Below are 15,051 nucleotides of genomic sequence, written 5' to 3'. Positions count from 1 at the left end.
TGGGACGTGGGTGCCTTACTTTAAGAGCCTTGTTCTGTTTGAATGTTGTTACTGAGAATGACAAGTTTTAAAAAGTGACAGAACATTCAAATCTAGCGATAACTAAAAGAAAGGCATAATGTGACCTGAAGTTTGTCATTTAGTCAAGAGCACGTCTCTTTAAAGGCTCAGCAGCGAGGCCATCCCTCTGAGCGGCCACGTCCACCGGCTGCAAACGACACCGCGACCAAGCTGGGGGTCCTCACGAGAGCCGGGTGAAGGCCCCCTGCTGCTCGGGGGGGCGAGAGCCCACACAGCCCCCCAGGGCCCCTCACAGCTGGAGAGAAGCTGTGTGTCACTGACACTGCGTTTGAAAGAGGATTTATTTGTTCTGAAGCTGACAGGCCGTTTTTCCTCTTTAACTTGAGGAGCTGAGGCACAGGCAGCCAGCTCCTACTGGTCCTTGAAGCTGGCCTTTCTCTTCTCCACAAACGCGGACATCCCTTCCTTCCGGTCTTCCTGGTGAGAGAAGGGGAAGGGCAGAGATGGATGGTCACTCTGCGTGGGGTCCAGGCGCCAGGCTCTGCCTGTGTCAGGGCTGCTCCCTGCCCTTGGCCGTCCACTCACTGGGTTCTGCAGCGGGATCACCTCGAAAACTGTGAATGATCCCAGTTCCCAGGGGCGGCTTGGGAATGGGTATTTTTCCATTAAACACCCCCGCCCCGCCTTTGTGATGGTCATTCAGGAACCACTAACCTATGAGTCGAACAAACTCCCATCTACAGAGAGCCTCAGATGCACATACTTGGGTCACTCACCAGATCACGACCTGGATTCAGCCGCGCTCTAGGTCAGGTGGTGTCCTGAGGGTCAGGAGGCAGGACACGAGGACCCAAGCTCTACCTCTGCATACCTTCCTCTGTGTGCACATACGCACACACGCATGCAGTCACACACATGTGCACACACGCACCTGCACTTCCTCAAGAGCTAAAGCCATTTTTAATCTTTTATAAAACACCTAGATATGACTTTCTGATAATAAAAGATCAGTTTTAATGACCATTAAGAGAATGATTTCCTTTGAGTTACTGGCAGATATCCTAGAAAATAATGCTCCAAGGCTTCAGATTATGACAGTATAATATATTCGAGCCCCATTCCAGGTAACTGGAACAATCTAGGAAAATTATGAGTAAATGGATTGCATTTTAAATACAGGAGTTGCTGTTTAAGGGTGCAATTTGTAAGATCTTTTGTAATAGGAAATAACCCTGTGTAAGTTTCTGTACTTTTGAACTTCCACACACTGTACTTATTTGAAAAAAAATCAATGCTCAGTGATAGAACACATGTGGTCCAGTTACAGGGGAAGCTAAGAGTTCTGACCAAAGAGAAATGGTATTTAGTGATAAAACCTATAAGGAAATGCCAGGAACGTCTATGGCTGGACCGTGTGTGATTCTCCACGTGAATGAGGCTTACTTACGGTAGCAAAAGTTGAATAGAAGAGTTTCTTCTCCAACTTAATGCCCTCTGTTAATGTCATTTCAAAAGCTGAAAAAGAAAACCCTGAAGTTAGGAGCTGAGATGCCAGATGTGGGAACGCAGAACATTTTCGTGGAGGCAGGACACACCCTCGGGGACTGATGTGGACTTTGACTTCACCGATGACGTTTAAAGTACAGCCTCGCTGCTCAAATGCACCACCCCAGCTGAGATGCCCAGTGAATACTGCTCCCGGCCTCCCAGTGTCCTGCACGGGGACCTGGATGGAAGGTGGGACGGCAAACTCTGTCCAGTCACGAGAGGGCTGAGGAAGCCCACGACACTGAACTCAAAAACCACGACAAATAATTAAGGACAACACCCAGAAAACAGAACTCTGTGCAGAACAGAGTGAGTCCCGGGCCATCTTTGCAGTGGAGGTGATGCAGGTGCGAGGCTCACGGAAGCGTTTCCTTGGCGGCACCTGTAGCTGGGTCCCTGAGGCCAGCGCCCAGCCAAGGTGACAGGTGCCTTGGGCCTGGCGGCACGTCCCCTCCCCTGCTGCACGCTCCACACGCTAGTGCCTGTGTGAACGCTTTGGCCGAGGCCGGGGGCCTGGGAGGCCGGTGAGCAGAGACGGGGGGCAGAGCGGCTCGCCGCAGGCACACACGGCTGTCCCAGCTCACCGTCCTCTTGAAAGGCGACACGGAGCAAAGGGACAGCCTCACTCCAACGCTGAGAACAAATCGTCATGTTAACACTCTAGCGATTCTGAGGAGGGGCGGTCAGAGCTGCCCCGCCGGCAGAGAGAGGACGCCCAGTCCACAGCGACAGCCGGGAGCATGCTCTCTGCCCCCAGCTCATCCCCGACAGATGGGCGGAGCTGCTGGCCGAGAGGAGCCTCTTCCTCCCAGGTTCCCCAGGTGACCCTTCCCGGGCTTCCCCTGCACGCCAGCCCCCTGCCGCCTGTCCCCCAGGCTGGCCCTGTTCTCGGGTCCTGCTTCCAAGGGGAGCTCAGGCCATTTCAACAGAATTTGTGAGCGAGCAACTAGAAACCAGAACTCTACGAAGAACCAAAATCGAAATACCAAGAATCCTAACAATTTTTGTCGAGACCGGTTAAGATGCATAATTCTGACCCCGCGCTGTCAAGCCTCGCAGCTCCGCTCTCCTCCCTACCTGCGTTCACTGACTCTTTGGCCATCGCTGCTACAATTTTAGAGTTGCTGGCAATCTTTTCTGCACACTTTATGGCTTCTTCCACCAGTGTCTCAACAGGAAAAATTTTGCTTACAAGACCTAAAACACAACAAGGTAAACAACACGTGGCAGCAGCTGGTTCTCGTTCTCTAATCCACAGCACAGGCCTCTGGGTGCCGACAAGGCAGTGGGGACACAGGAAAGGGTCCACGGTGTCCCCTGGTAGGGCCGCCACCCTTGGCTGCTGCGGTCACTGGGCTCTTACAGTCACAGGTCACTGAGGGTCCAGGAGAGGGCATGCCTGCGGAGGGTCTCGGAGACCCTGTTGCCGACCTTGGCTCTGGGAAGCGGGGCGGTTTCACTATTGCTCTTTAACCTGCATGCATGTCTCAGTCACTCCTTTGAGCATGTGGTATTTCAAATAAAAAAACAAAGGCAGTGAGTCTCCTGGGCTCCCAGGACACGGGAAAGCTCTGTGCTCATCACCGGTGGGAGGCCCTGGACGCAGCCCTCCCCCTCCACTCAGCTTCCTGAGGGGGCAGCTCCACGGGAGGCTGTGGCCCGTACCTGCTTGCTTGGCATCCTGGGCCGAGATCCGGTCACCAGTGAGGACCATCTCCATGGCCAGTGACTTTCCGACGGCACGGGTCAGTCTCTGGGTGCCCCCTGCACCTGCAGGGCAGAGGGCTGCTGGGCACGGATGGCTCTGCAGCCAGGATGCACAGACGTGCTGTCCCCAAGTGCCCCAGGGCTGAAGATGGGCCCCTTGGGTGGGGTGGGTGGGCAGAACCCAGGCGTCCAGCAGGTGGGGAAGCCGGGGGAGGCTCCTTTCCACACTCGGGACCCCTTGCCTGGTGCCCTGGGTCCCCTGCACCAGTACCTCTCATGCAGAAGTCAGACTACGGACAGACACAAGGAGCTCGCGGCCCAGGGCCCCAGACCCTGACTCAACCCAACCCAGGGGGCAGCTGGGGGGCAGCCTTCGAGCACGGCTTGCTCTGCTCCAGGTGTGGGATGACGCTCCTCTCTTCCGGGTTCCCGCCTCCCCGGCCCCGCTCCCCACCCCCTCCTGCTCACTCCACGGCCTCTAGCTGGAAAGAGAGTGGTCTGCCCGGTCATCCGCCCGTGGTGAACCCCAGGGCTGCCAGACTGAGCCAAGGAGCCACCTGAGGGGGGCACCCACAGTCCAGCAGACTTGGACACTGCCTCAATGCAGTGGAGACCTCAGGCACTGGGATGGGAAGACCCTGGTGGTCACCCTCAGCTGACCTCAGACATGCTCTCCTGACCCCACGGCTGCTCCCTGCCCAGCCCAGCTGGCTCGGGAGAGGCTCTGGGCTCCAGGCTCTACACCCAAGGCAGAGACCCCGTGGGGACACAGCCCGAAGTCCTCGTCAGGTGGACCGAGGGGCAGAGGTGTCACTGTTGGCCCACTGTTCCTGTCGCCCTGCCCATGGGGGATCTGATTCCCTGCTCTGAACCTGGGTGAGGCTATGGGACTTGCTCTGGCCACTGAAACGTGAGCTCTCAGTGTTGCCCCGTGGTCAGCGTGTTCTCTTCTCTGAGCTGCTGACCAATAAAGATCCAGCGCAGATGTGGCTCATAAGCAAGACTCTGCGGTTAGAATCCACCATGTGGCCAGCCTTTCCTATTCGTGTCGGACAAGGGACCCAGCCACTCCAGAGGAGCCGGCACAGCTCCGAGGCCCCCAAGCCACTCTCAGCGCTGCTGTGCCCACGTGACCTTAGTGTGCAGACAGGCAGCCACCGTCCAGGCTCACACGACAGCCCCACGTGCTTTTGTCTGACACTGGAACAGCCCAAATGCCCCCAAGATGCGGGCAGATTGTGGACGATGACTTGAAGAACCGATACCAAAGCTACCATCAGTCTTTACCTGGGATGGTTCCTATTAGGATCTCTGGCTGCCCAAACTGGGCTTTCTCTCCAGCATAAATGATGTCACACATCATAGCAAGTTCACAGCCACCACCAAGCTGCAAAACAGCACGAGGTTCCACGGAGGAACCCGGTCAAAAATCACTGCTTATTTGAATTTTCTATTAAAGTGAAACACAGTCTAGGGTACAGCAAAGATTAACACAGAGATGCAAAGTTAGTTAACTGTTCCCACAAATTACCTATACAGTGGATGCCAGCAAACTTTCTGTAAAGGGCCAGACAGCAAATGCTTGCGGCTTTGCAGGTCCTACAGTGTCTCTCGTGGCAACTCCACTCTCTGCCGGGGGGGCTCGAAGGCAGCCAGGAGGGGGAGAACCGATGGCTATAACCTCTGCCCGCTGACCCGCTGACCCCAAGGGAGCTTTACTAAGGCATCGTGAGTTCAAACGCCCTCCTGGCTTCTCTACAGGCCACAACCAGTCCCAGAGCCTCTGAGCTGTCCAGGCGCCTATAGGAGACCCCGATGGACCAAACAGGGGAGGCAGAGCTTTCAACAGTGGTGAAAGAGGTTAGTTTACAGGACAGTGCAGGTTGGGAAGCCATCAAAACTGCACAGAGAGCCAACACGTGTGCCCTTAACCTTGCCGTGGGGGAAAAGCACTCCCGGGGAGCCTCAGGACTGGGGGGACTTTACTAACAAAGGAATCTGAAGCCCAACAGCTGAATCCCCACTAACACGGCAGATGCTGAAACACCTCCTCCCTTTACAGCTCTTGGCTCTTCAGCGTCACTAGTCAGAAAAGGCCTGCGAGCCTAGGAACGAGACTCAGGTCTCCCCCCGATAAAAATCAGTTCTACTGCACACACACAAGTACAATTCCTTCAAGTGTTCTGAGTGCAAGGAGGTGGCATGGGCGGGCACTCACGGCGTAGCCATTGACAGCAGCTATGACCGGCTTCTTGACCCGAGAGAGTCGGTCCCAGTGGCTCAAGAACTTGCTGGAGTAGCAGTCCTGGAACGTTAGATTCTGCATTTCCTTGATGTCGGCTCCAGCTGTGGTGGAAATGAGGTCCCAGTTACCAGAGCAGAGACCCCACAGCAACAGGTAGCTACTGAGTGTGCCCCGCCCGCAGGCACCAAGGGTTGCAGGGGATGGCCACGTGGACACACAGCTGGGCTGGGGGTACAGTGCAATACGCTGTGATACGAGCTGATGGAGGTGATGCAGACGGATGTGGACAGGAAACAGAGCGGAGGGGGACTCAGAAGAGGCAGGGCTCACTCACTATTCACCCGCACCCGAGACGTGACTGCCCCTGAACAGACTGGTTTTGCTGGCGGGGCACATTCAACGTTAAACGTCAGACGGGCCCCTCCAAGCAGCCTGGGGTTTGGTCCCCTTTACGTAAGTAAACCCCTGAGTCGCAGAACCTTCCTGATGCATTCACGGAGGTGTAAGGCTGCCTGCCTCATGCCATGGGTGCGACCGCACACCTGGGCAGCCTGCCACCACACTGCCCGCCTCACCTGCAAACGCCTTCTCCCCGCCCGTGAGGACGATGGCCCCCACAGCCGGGTCCTCCTCGAAGGCCTGCAGGGCCTGGTTGAGCTCCGTGATCAGGCCATCGCAGAGCGCATTGAGTGCCTTGGGGCGGTTCAGCTGGACCAACCCCACGTTGCTGTTCTTCCCCTTCTTGGCTGTGATGATGTATTCAGAGGCTGCGCCTGGGGGGAGAGGGGAAAAGGGGATGTCCACTCACGGAGGCACCAAACTGGGGAGATGCACCCGTCAGTGGACAGAGTGACCCTGACAGGACCCCTGAGGGCCCCTGCTCAGTCCCTGGTGGCTGCATCATGCAGCTTGTAGCTGCATGGGTGGCTTTTACAGTGCTCTCTGCTTTCACAGATATTGGAACACTTCCTTAAGTTAAAAAAAAACCCAGCAATGAAGAGCAGCCTTCCTTCTCCTGAATGCCTTGGTCAGCGCTTCCCAGGATGCGCACTAGAGACAGCCTGGGATCCTGTAGAAACAAGGAATGAGGAAACGCCTTCTTTAAACAAATGCCAACTAGGTGAGGGCAGTTAAGCTGCAAACAGAACAGAGTTCCAGCCCTGCTGGGTGGACAGCCTGGTGGGAGGTACTCAGGCAAAGGGCAACTGCCAGGGTCTGGGCGGGGGCGGCCCGCTCAGAGCTGGGGCCAGCAATGACCTGGAGAAGAAGGTTAACCAACGTGGTGGCTTCCTTGAATGGGGAATCAGGGATCGCGGTACCTATCCCATGCGCTTGTGGGGACGTGACTGAAATCACACGTGTAAAGGCAGCATGCCTGTCACATACAAGACCAGGAATGATGGCTGGGTACAGGCCAGGATGTAGAAGCGGGTGGTCAAAGAGAACTCAGGTAAAACCCACACGACCTGGTAGCTAGGTCAAGTGGACACACAGGTGAAGGCAGAGGCCGCAGAGATTCTTTCCCAGCGACATCGACATGGCCAAGAGTTCCTGCTAAATGAGGGGTGGGGGGGTGGCGAGTGCGCTCAGGAGAGAGGAGGAGGGGCGCCCGGCTGGCTGGGGTGGGGCAGAACCGGAAAGACACACCCGGGGAGAAGCCGTGGACATGGGGAGGCCTGGGCAGGAGGCACTGCAGGACAGCACGTGCGACCCTTTCCAATTGCAGAGGCGCTAACCGCACGTTCTCTTAAAGTCTGAGGACTTTCACACCGAACGCTGAAATGGCCAGAGGTCTTGGCACTCCGTCCCGAGTCCTCGGAGTTGAGACGCTAGTGACCCCAGGGCTCCGCGAGCTCAGGCAGCAGGTGCTGGGAGGGGTCCGGCCCTGGGATGAGGGCCCGGAGGACCCCCACCGCGGGCCCGCCCCCCTCGGCCCCGCACTCACTGGAGGCGAAGGAGCGCGGCGCGGGGCAGCCGGGCCAAGTGCACAGCAGGACGCGGACGCTAGGCTGCAGGGCGCGCAGGGCGGCCATGGCTCTTGCGTGACGATAGGTCGCTACGGCCGCCCGCCCCACGGAGCCACCGCCCCCCGGAGCCGCCCCCCGGCCGCACCAGTCAGGGCCCGCCCCGCCCACGGGCCAGCATCGCGAGATCTCGCAGGTCTCGCGAGATAAGCCGGGCGGCGGAAGTGGCCGGGGCGACGGGCCTGAGGTTTAGGAGTGAAGGTCAGTGTTCGGGGACAGGGGTCAGGGGGCGGGGGGAGGGGCACCGGTGTCCAGGAGGAGGGGCCGGGGCGGGGACGAGGGCTGGAGGTTCAGGTTCAGGTGGGTACCCTGATCCGCGCCGCCTTTGACGGACCCCAAGCCGTAGGAAGTAGCCCTGAAGACCTGAGAGCAAACCCTCCGGGCTGGCCGAGCCGTGGGGGTGGAAAGACGCGTGGACCGCGCGCCGCAGCCCGAGCTCGGGGTGTGACCGCTCGGGGCCGGCCGGGACGCCCTCGTGGTCGAGAGGGACCGCCGGGAGGCCTCTCGAGTGCGCAGGCCCGCGGTGCTGGCCCGCCGGGCTCCTGGCGGAACTGTCCGCCGGCCTGCGCCGCCTCTGTTCTTCAGGCCCCGGCAGTGCCCTTAGCCTTTGGCCCTTCCCGCCGTTTCCGGGAAACGGCGTGTGTCTGGGTGCGGGGCAAGCGTGTCGTCCCCACACCCGGGTGACTGCGCCTCGAGCCACAGCTGGGTCCCGGATTCGCAGCTGGAGGCAGTGGCTGTGGGGCATGGAAAGCCAAACTTGCTGAGGACGGGTAGACTGGAGCTCGCTAGAGCTGGGCGGATACACTTGTGACCTGAAGTCAGCCCTCAGGGCAACGTGCAGTTGTAACCAGCGCAGAAAGCCAGACTCTGACAGCGGGCGTTTATAGGACATCAAGCAAAGGAGTGGGAGACAAGCCTCAGATCCACTCAGACCAGCTCAGATAAGCCTCCGACCAACTTGATCTTTGAGGGGATTTTTTAAAAAGGGGAACAAAGAGGCTGGGATTCATCACTGTTTTGTGACATTTCTGTGACATTTCTGAATCTAGTTTCAGGAGTCAGGCTGTCTCTGGTTTACATTCTCAGGCCAGGCGGTCCATGGCTGGGGGGTCTGTGAGCTCATCTTGCCCTGGAGAAGCAACCTGAGTGTGTATTAACGATGGTGTCTACAATGGCAATTTCAGTACATTAGCGATGTTATCAACAGCAGCCATCTTAGTCACCTGACTCTGGTTGATTAGTGCTCAGTTAGCACAGGATTGAGGTCAGAGGGAACAAGAAAGGGAATAAAGTTTTGGGTGGAGAGACGAATCATGAACTCAGTAAGGGAACTCGGTTTTAGGGGGACTTGGTTTCAATAGCACGGAGAAATCAGAGATAATACTGCTAAGCAGTGTGGGAAGGAGTTGAGAGGCAGAAGTAAGTGCTTAGACAAGGAAAAGATAAATTATTAACAAAATGCTTCCTTTTAGAGGCATCATGTAACTGAGTTTTTCATTGCCAAGCACTGTGGCAAACATCCACCTTCTTATTTCTCTTCCTGTCCCATTTCGTGGTCCAGGTGCTCATGAAGTGTGTGCAGTATTATTCATAGCAGCTGCACGAGGTGGCTGAGGAACATTTTGCAACATTAAACAATTCATAGCACTCTGAAATGTATGTATTTGTAGGTCTAGATATAACAGGAGTGCAGCATAACACTCTTTACATTGGTAACTTGGTATCTATTGAACACTAGATTGTGAATAGTTTTATTTGTATAAAATAAGATGTAATTAAACTTTAACAATGAAATCATTAAATTACTTTGATTTATAAATTTCAAATGTTTAGACACATATTATTGGCCTCCGTTTGTATTCGTGCCCAAGTTCTGCAAATTCAAGGGTGGAGATAAAAAGATCAAGTACGTGGGAATCCCCTGGCGGTCCAGTGGTTAGGATGCTTTCACTGCTGGGGCCCGGGTTCCATCCTTGATCAGGGAACTAAGATCCCACAAGCTGCGTGGGGAGGCCAAAAAAAAAAAAAAAAAAGAAAGAAAGAAAGAAAGAAAAAGGTCATCTACAAATGAAGAGCAAAACGGATATTTTCAGGTAAATAATAAAATCCAAATCAGAATTGAATACTCAGCAAAACTTTATTTCAGGGCTGAGGATAGACTAAAGACATTTTCATGCAAAGAGAAACGTTACCAAAACTCTTTACCAAAGGAGCCTCTGTCTTAGTATGGGCTGCAGTACTGTGACAGGTACCCAAAGGGAAATGGCTCGAAAGTAAAGGAAGTTTTTTCCTAACCCCCCCAGGGCTGGTGTTGAGGTCAGGTGGCTGCTATCCTTCATGAAGTAATTTAGGGACAAAAGCACAAGTGACAAAAGAAAAAAATATATAAATTGGACTTCACTCAAATTAAAAACTTTTGTGTTTCAGAGGATACAATGAAGAAAGTGAAAAGCCACCCCACAGAATGAGAAAAAATCTTGCAAGTCATAGATCTGATGAGGGTCTTGTGTCTCGAATATATAAAGAATACTTTCAACTTGCTAACCTAAAAAATAAAACAGCCAGTTATTTTACCAGTTTTCTCTATTTTATAGAGAAAAAGGAGGAAGTTGGGAGGGGTTGTTTTGAAGAAAAGTCAGTTGGAGGAAAAGGAGAGCTCAAGGTGCTGACAGCTTCTCGTTGGCCTGGCAGCTGCGCCATCACTTTCCCGTGAGATGCAGTGAATCTCCTGTTGGTGATCCTTCTCCTTAGGTCTGTAACTGACAGTCAGGAGGTACCTGCCTGGGCTTCCCTGGTGGCGTGGTGGTTAAGAATCCGCCTGCCGATGCAGGGGACACGGGTTCGAGCCCTGGTCTGGGAAGTTGTGCCACAACTACTGAAGCCCACGCGCGTAGGGCCGGTGCTCCTCAACCAGATAAGCCACCGCAATAAGAAACCTGCACACCGCAACGAAGAGTAGCCCCTGTTCGCCCTTGACTAGGGCCTTGACTAGGGCCCTTGCTGCATGGCCAGTGGCAACTGTGAAGGGATGGGAAAGCCAAACACAGGACACAGGGTAGTTTCAAAGGTGACAGAGTCAGCTGATGGGACGAGGACAGTGGGGCTGCAACCTGAGAATGTGGCGGCAGCCATTGGGCCCCGCTGGCAGCCCAGAGAGAGGCCCCAGTGTGCCCGGAGTGGCCCAGGCCCAGCAAGGAGGCCTCCTGCACTGCAGGATGAGCACACAGACATGCTTCTCACAGCCCCACGAGGCTGCTCCAGTAGCTTGATTTCAGGGGTTACACCAGGGACCTCACTGTGGGCATACCTGTGAGGGACCCAGAGACCAGTGGTGTATTTGTCTGTGGAGCTGGGACCCAAGGTCTGCAGGCTGAAGCGTCCCCAGGGTAGACCAGACCACTGGGACGTTGGCAGCAGCCCAGTGACCCCGCTGGGCTTCAGCTTAGCTGAACCTTGGGGGAACCTCACAGGAGGGAGCTACACTGAGCTGGGGACTTTGCTTCAGGTGGCAGAATGGGGGGTAAAATTTCCCCCTGCAAACAGGGACACCAGGGTCAGGGTGGCTGCACGCAGATGGGCTGTTTCATTAGAGTAGCCAGGTTGCCTGGGGTTTCTTCATTAGTTGCGGGATGTCAGGCTGAGTGACAAGGCCAGTGTCTGGCTCAGCGTTATGGCTGGTCCCAGGCCCAGCGCTTTAGCTAGGAGTTGGCGCTGCTGACCCCGCGCCGCCTCTGGGTCCAGTGGTCACTGCCATCGCCGAAGGCGCGACTTGGGCTCCCTGCCGGGCTTCGTGCCTCTCCTGCCCTGCGGGGACCGGACGAGGTGAGCCCCCGCCCGGGACGGGCACGCATGGCGTCCTCTTCCGCTGCGAGCGGGGCGCTTCATCCTGGCTCTTTCCCTGCGGGGGGTGGGGGGACCGCGACCAGCGTGAAGCGCGCGGGGCGGGGTGGGGGGGGTCACCAGCCATCTCTCGCGGGCCGCGGTGGGGTAGGAGCTTGGGGAGGCAGGACTCAAGAGACGGGGGAAGGGCAGGGGGTGCTCCGCGGGTTGGGGGGTGTAGGGGTGGGGAGTGGAGAGTGAAGAGCCCAGGGCCACGGGCCCAGCAAGCAGCACGCAAGCCACCCTCCGCTGCTGCCGGCCCCCGGGTAGCGGGCCATTGCTAGCAGTCATGCCGCGGGCACCTTGACCTGCTTGGCGGCCTGTAAGACCAGCCACCGAAACTGCTCAGGATCAGCAGCCGGTCAGCCTGCAGTCTGGGCACAAAATGGGAGAGTTTTCAGGGACTGCTTCGGGTCCACGGCAACAGCTCTCCCCAAGCCTTTCTTTGAAAGGGCAGGCATCCCTTGCATGCACATTTCATTGGAGAAACGACCACATATTTATGCGACTGTTTTCTGTCTCCACTCACTGAGCTCCATGAGGGCTGGGATTCTGTCCGATACTCAGGGGTGAGTCTTCACAGCTTGATTATTTGCATAGGTACTGTCTTATTGCTTAAGAAGCAGTTAGATTCCTAAACCCCTTTTCACATTCCAGGAAGTGGCACTGGGTGACTGGCAGCATCCTGGGAGGCTATTCTCTGCAAACAGGGATTCCAGGAAGGGGACAGCAGGCACAGTTGGAGGTGGGTCTACTGCATCCAGTAAGCTGACCCTCCCCACTCCTGTCCACTCTTTGGCTCCCAAAGTATTGGCAGCCAGGTCTCTATGCTCCACGCAGGAGACTGGAAGACTCTTCCCAGGGAGCATGACCAACCCAAGAGGAAAGACCTAGGGATATGGATGGAGGTTCCCCAAATAACAGCCTACCCAGAATCAAGCTCAAATTTGATGAGCCCCACTCACAAACAGCCATCTGGTCTACCATTCCTCATCACCAGCAGACAGACAAACATAACCTGACATCTCAGAGAGCTTCTTCCTGGAAGACAGAGCCAAAAGAAACAGGAAGAAGAACCCAGAGCACAGCAACAGAGCAGAAGCATAGCACTTCACGCCTCCAGACCAGCGAGGACAATCTCCCTGGAAGATGAAGCAAGAAGACACCCTCCCCTTTCTAAAAAGAAGCATTTGTACGAGAAGAAAGGGCTCCTGGAAATGAACACTATGACAGCAGAAACGAAAGCCTCAATGGAAGAAATCACACAGAAAGTGTCACCGGGTTGACGTGCGTTATAACAAAATAGATCTAACCAAGGAGGTCAACGGAAGACCTGGACCAGCAATCTTGGTTCCGCGATAGTAAGCAAAGAATAGCAAACTACCGCTTTAAGCTTAAGCATAAAGCTAAGTCTATTTAAGCATAGGTACACTCCCAGAGAGGGGGAGAGAGAGAGGGAGAGAGAAAGCGGGCTGTTTCAGCGAAGTGAAGCAAGACCAAAGCAAAGTTTATCAAAGCAAAGGTACACTCTGAGAGAGAGAGAGAGAGAGAGAGAGGGCTGTTTCTGTGAATTGAAAGCAGCATTCCCGTACAGGCTTAAGGGTGATATTTATTTATTTATTATTTATTTATTTATGCTGTAGCGGGCCTCTCACTGTCGCGGCATCTCCCGTTGCAGAGCACAGACTCCAGACGCGCAGGCTCAGCGGCCATGGCTCACGGGCCCAGCCACTCAGCGACATGTGGAATCTTCCCGGACCGGGGCACGAACCCACGAACCCGTGTCCCCAGCATCGGCAGGCGGACTCTCAACCACTGCGCCACCAGGGAAGCCCCCAGGCTTAAGGGTGCTTTTAAGGAGCATTTTGCAGGGAGGCGGGGGCGAGTGACAGGGGATCATTATTTGATCGACAGTCCCAAGCTCTGTAACAAGTTTACTGCTGCGCATTCTCTCATCCTTCAATCGCTAAGAAACGCCCACGGGGGCGGGGGGCAAAACCATACATGGATTTTATTATAATGATGGTATAATGAGTTTGGGTTTACTATAGGTTATACACCTGTCTGGTCTGGGCATGCGCAGCCCAGGGAAGTTCCCTTGTGTTACTGTGCCCCTCTTTTAACAGGATAAGCTGCCCACAATATGACCATAGTTTCAACTGTTCTGGGTGGGGTCAGGGGAGGGTCCCCAGATGGTTGGGTGTGACTCGATTGCTTCTTCTCGTCTTTCTCGCCACTGTCACCTCCTTGCTGCTAATGTCTGACTAACTACCTAACAAAAGGAGAGCAGAAATGTAAAGGTGGGAAACAGGAGAGAACATACGTGAGCATTCAAGGGCCAGGCTCAGTCTGACAGCCTGAATTAAGGACTTTAGGAAGAGGTAAGAGTAAACCCTCAAGAGCTTGCTTAGGGATGAGTCATCAGTAGAAACAACTGATTAGTGAAATAATCAATGACATCATTTGCCAGGATTGAAGGATGGGAGTTTCCAGACTGAGGGCCCTTTGAGTGCCCAACACAGTAACAACCGAGGGACATGGAAGCACCACGTTGTGAAACTTCAGGAGAAGATCTTAAAAACTTCCAGGGAGGAAAATGTCCCCACTGCTTGTAAAGGATTAGAAATTAGAATAGCTGTGGATTTCTTCACAACACTCCTAGGAGGGAAGAGAAAGGGAGCAATGCCTTCAGAGTTTGAAGGAAGGAGATTCTGACCTAGAATTCTATGTCCAGGCAAACTACAAATCAAGTATGAGGGCAAAATGAAGACATTTTCAGCTTTGCAATATCTTTAAAAAAATGATCTCCCAGACACCTCTTTTCAGCTTCACCAAAACAGGAAAGTGAATCCAAGAACAAGAATATATGGCTGAGGAGGGCAACACAGGGAGCGAGAAGGGCTCCTCCTGGAGAAGGAGGAACACCCCAAACAGAAAGACTACCTACCCAGCCTGGGAGCTAGCTCCTCTCCCTGACTACCCTCACCCCACAGGGAACAGGTGGCCACGGAAAGTCCACGGAGGCACGGGTGCGCCGTGGTTTGGAGCAGCGGTACCCAAGTGTGGCTGAGAAGGAATGATGTGCCCTAACTGGGTTTACAGGGAAGCCTGAGGACCCTTTTAGCAGAAGGCAGGAGCTTTCTAATCCCTGCAAGGCAGTAGGGGAGACCTGCGGGAACTAGAGGAATTCTCCAGAAATGCCGCAGGCTTGAATATGTCTTCCTCTCCTGGGGCCGGAGGGGGAGGGGGGACGTAAGGCTTGTTTCTCCATTTACCGTTTATCTTGAACTTTGTACTTTATGTGTGCTGCATCCTGTGTTTGTAGACTTGTGACTGTGTATATACACACACACAACACACAAAAGTGTCGTCGCCTGGAGGCTTTCTCCCCGTCCCGCCCTGACATCTCAGCACCCACCGTCCACGCGCTCCACCGGGTCGGGAGGTGACGGCGCTCGCCTCCGCGTCTGAAGCTAGGAGGCTCCTCCTCCGCCTTCTGGTCGCCGTCCCCACGTCTTCTTAGGAAGGGGACACAACCCGACTGGCCAGCCGGCCGCCCCGATTCTCCCTCGGTGGGGACGCTTGCCCACACCGGCCGGTACCGGGGAATACTCGCGGACCCTTCTG

General features: G+C 55.0%; 2 protein-coding genes across 2 annotated transcripts in view; one reads left to right on the top strand and one right to left on the bottom strand.

Moving 5' to 3' along the window:
* Positions 1-344: 344 nt before the first annotated feature.
* On the bottom strand, positions 345-7,623 carry ECHS1 (enoyl-CoA hydratase, short chain 1). Its single transcript, XM_067708943.1, has 8 exons — positions 7,467-7,623; positions 6,097-6,294; positions 5,495-5,622; positions 4,564-4,663; positions 3,235-3,339; positions 2,647-2,766; positions 1,469-1,536; positions 345-498 (listed from the first exon to the last, which is right to left on the bottom strand). The coding sequence occupies exons 1-8, from the start codon at positions 7,552-7,554 to the stop codon at positions 433-435; spliced, it is 873 nt and encodes a 290-aa protein (XP_067565044.1). The 5' UTR covers positions 7,555-7,623; the 3' UTR covers positions 345-432.
* A 67-nt stretch (positions 7,624-7,690) lies between these two features.
* Positions 7,691-15,051, top strand: part of MTG1 (mitochondrial ribosome associated GTPase 1) — a 32,370-nt gene continuing 25,009 nt past the window's right edge. Inside the window, exon 1 of the mRNA XM_067708942.1 lies at positions 7,691-7,746. The gene's annotated coding sequence lies outside the window, so the exon portion shown is untranslated. The remainder of the gene's footprint in view (positions 7,747-15,051) is intronic.

This window comes from Pseudorca crassidens, chromosome 16 (genome assembly GCF_039906515.1).
Source record: "Pseudorca crassidens isolate mPseCra1 chromosome 16, mPseCra1.hap1, whole genome shotgun sequence".
In the NCBI taxonomy this organism is placed as follows: domain Eukaryota; kingdom Metazoa; phylum Chordata; class Mammalia; order Artiodactyla; family Delphinidae; genus Pseudorca; species Pseudorca crassidens.
Note: the sequence above shows the minus strand (reverse complement) of the source record. Positions and strands in the feature narration are given on the sequence as shown.

Excerpts from the sequence above, each read along its gene's own strand:
- ECHS1 (XM_067708943.1), bottom strand. The coding sequence starts at position 7,554 with ATGGCCGCCCTGCGCGCCCTGCAGCCTAGCGTCCGCGTCCTGCTGTGC. Across the intron at positions 3,340-4,563 it reads CCTAATAGGAACCATCCCAG|GTGCAGGGGGCACCCAGAGA; the intron begins GTAAAGACTGAT and ends TCTGCCCTGCAG. Across the intron at positions 1,537-2,646 it reads CAAAGAGTCAGTGAACGCAG|CTTTTGAAATGACATTAACA; the intron begins GTAGGGAGGAGA and ends TTTCTTTTTCAG.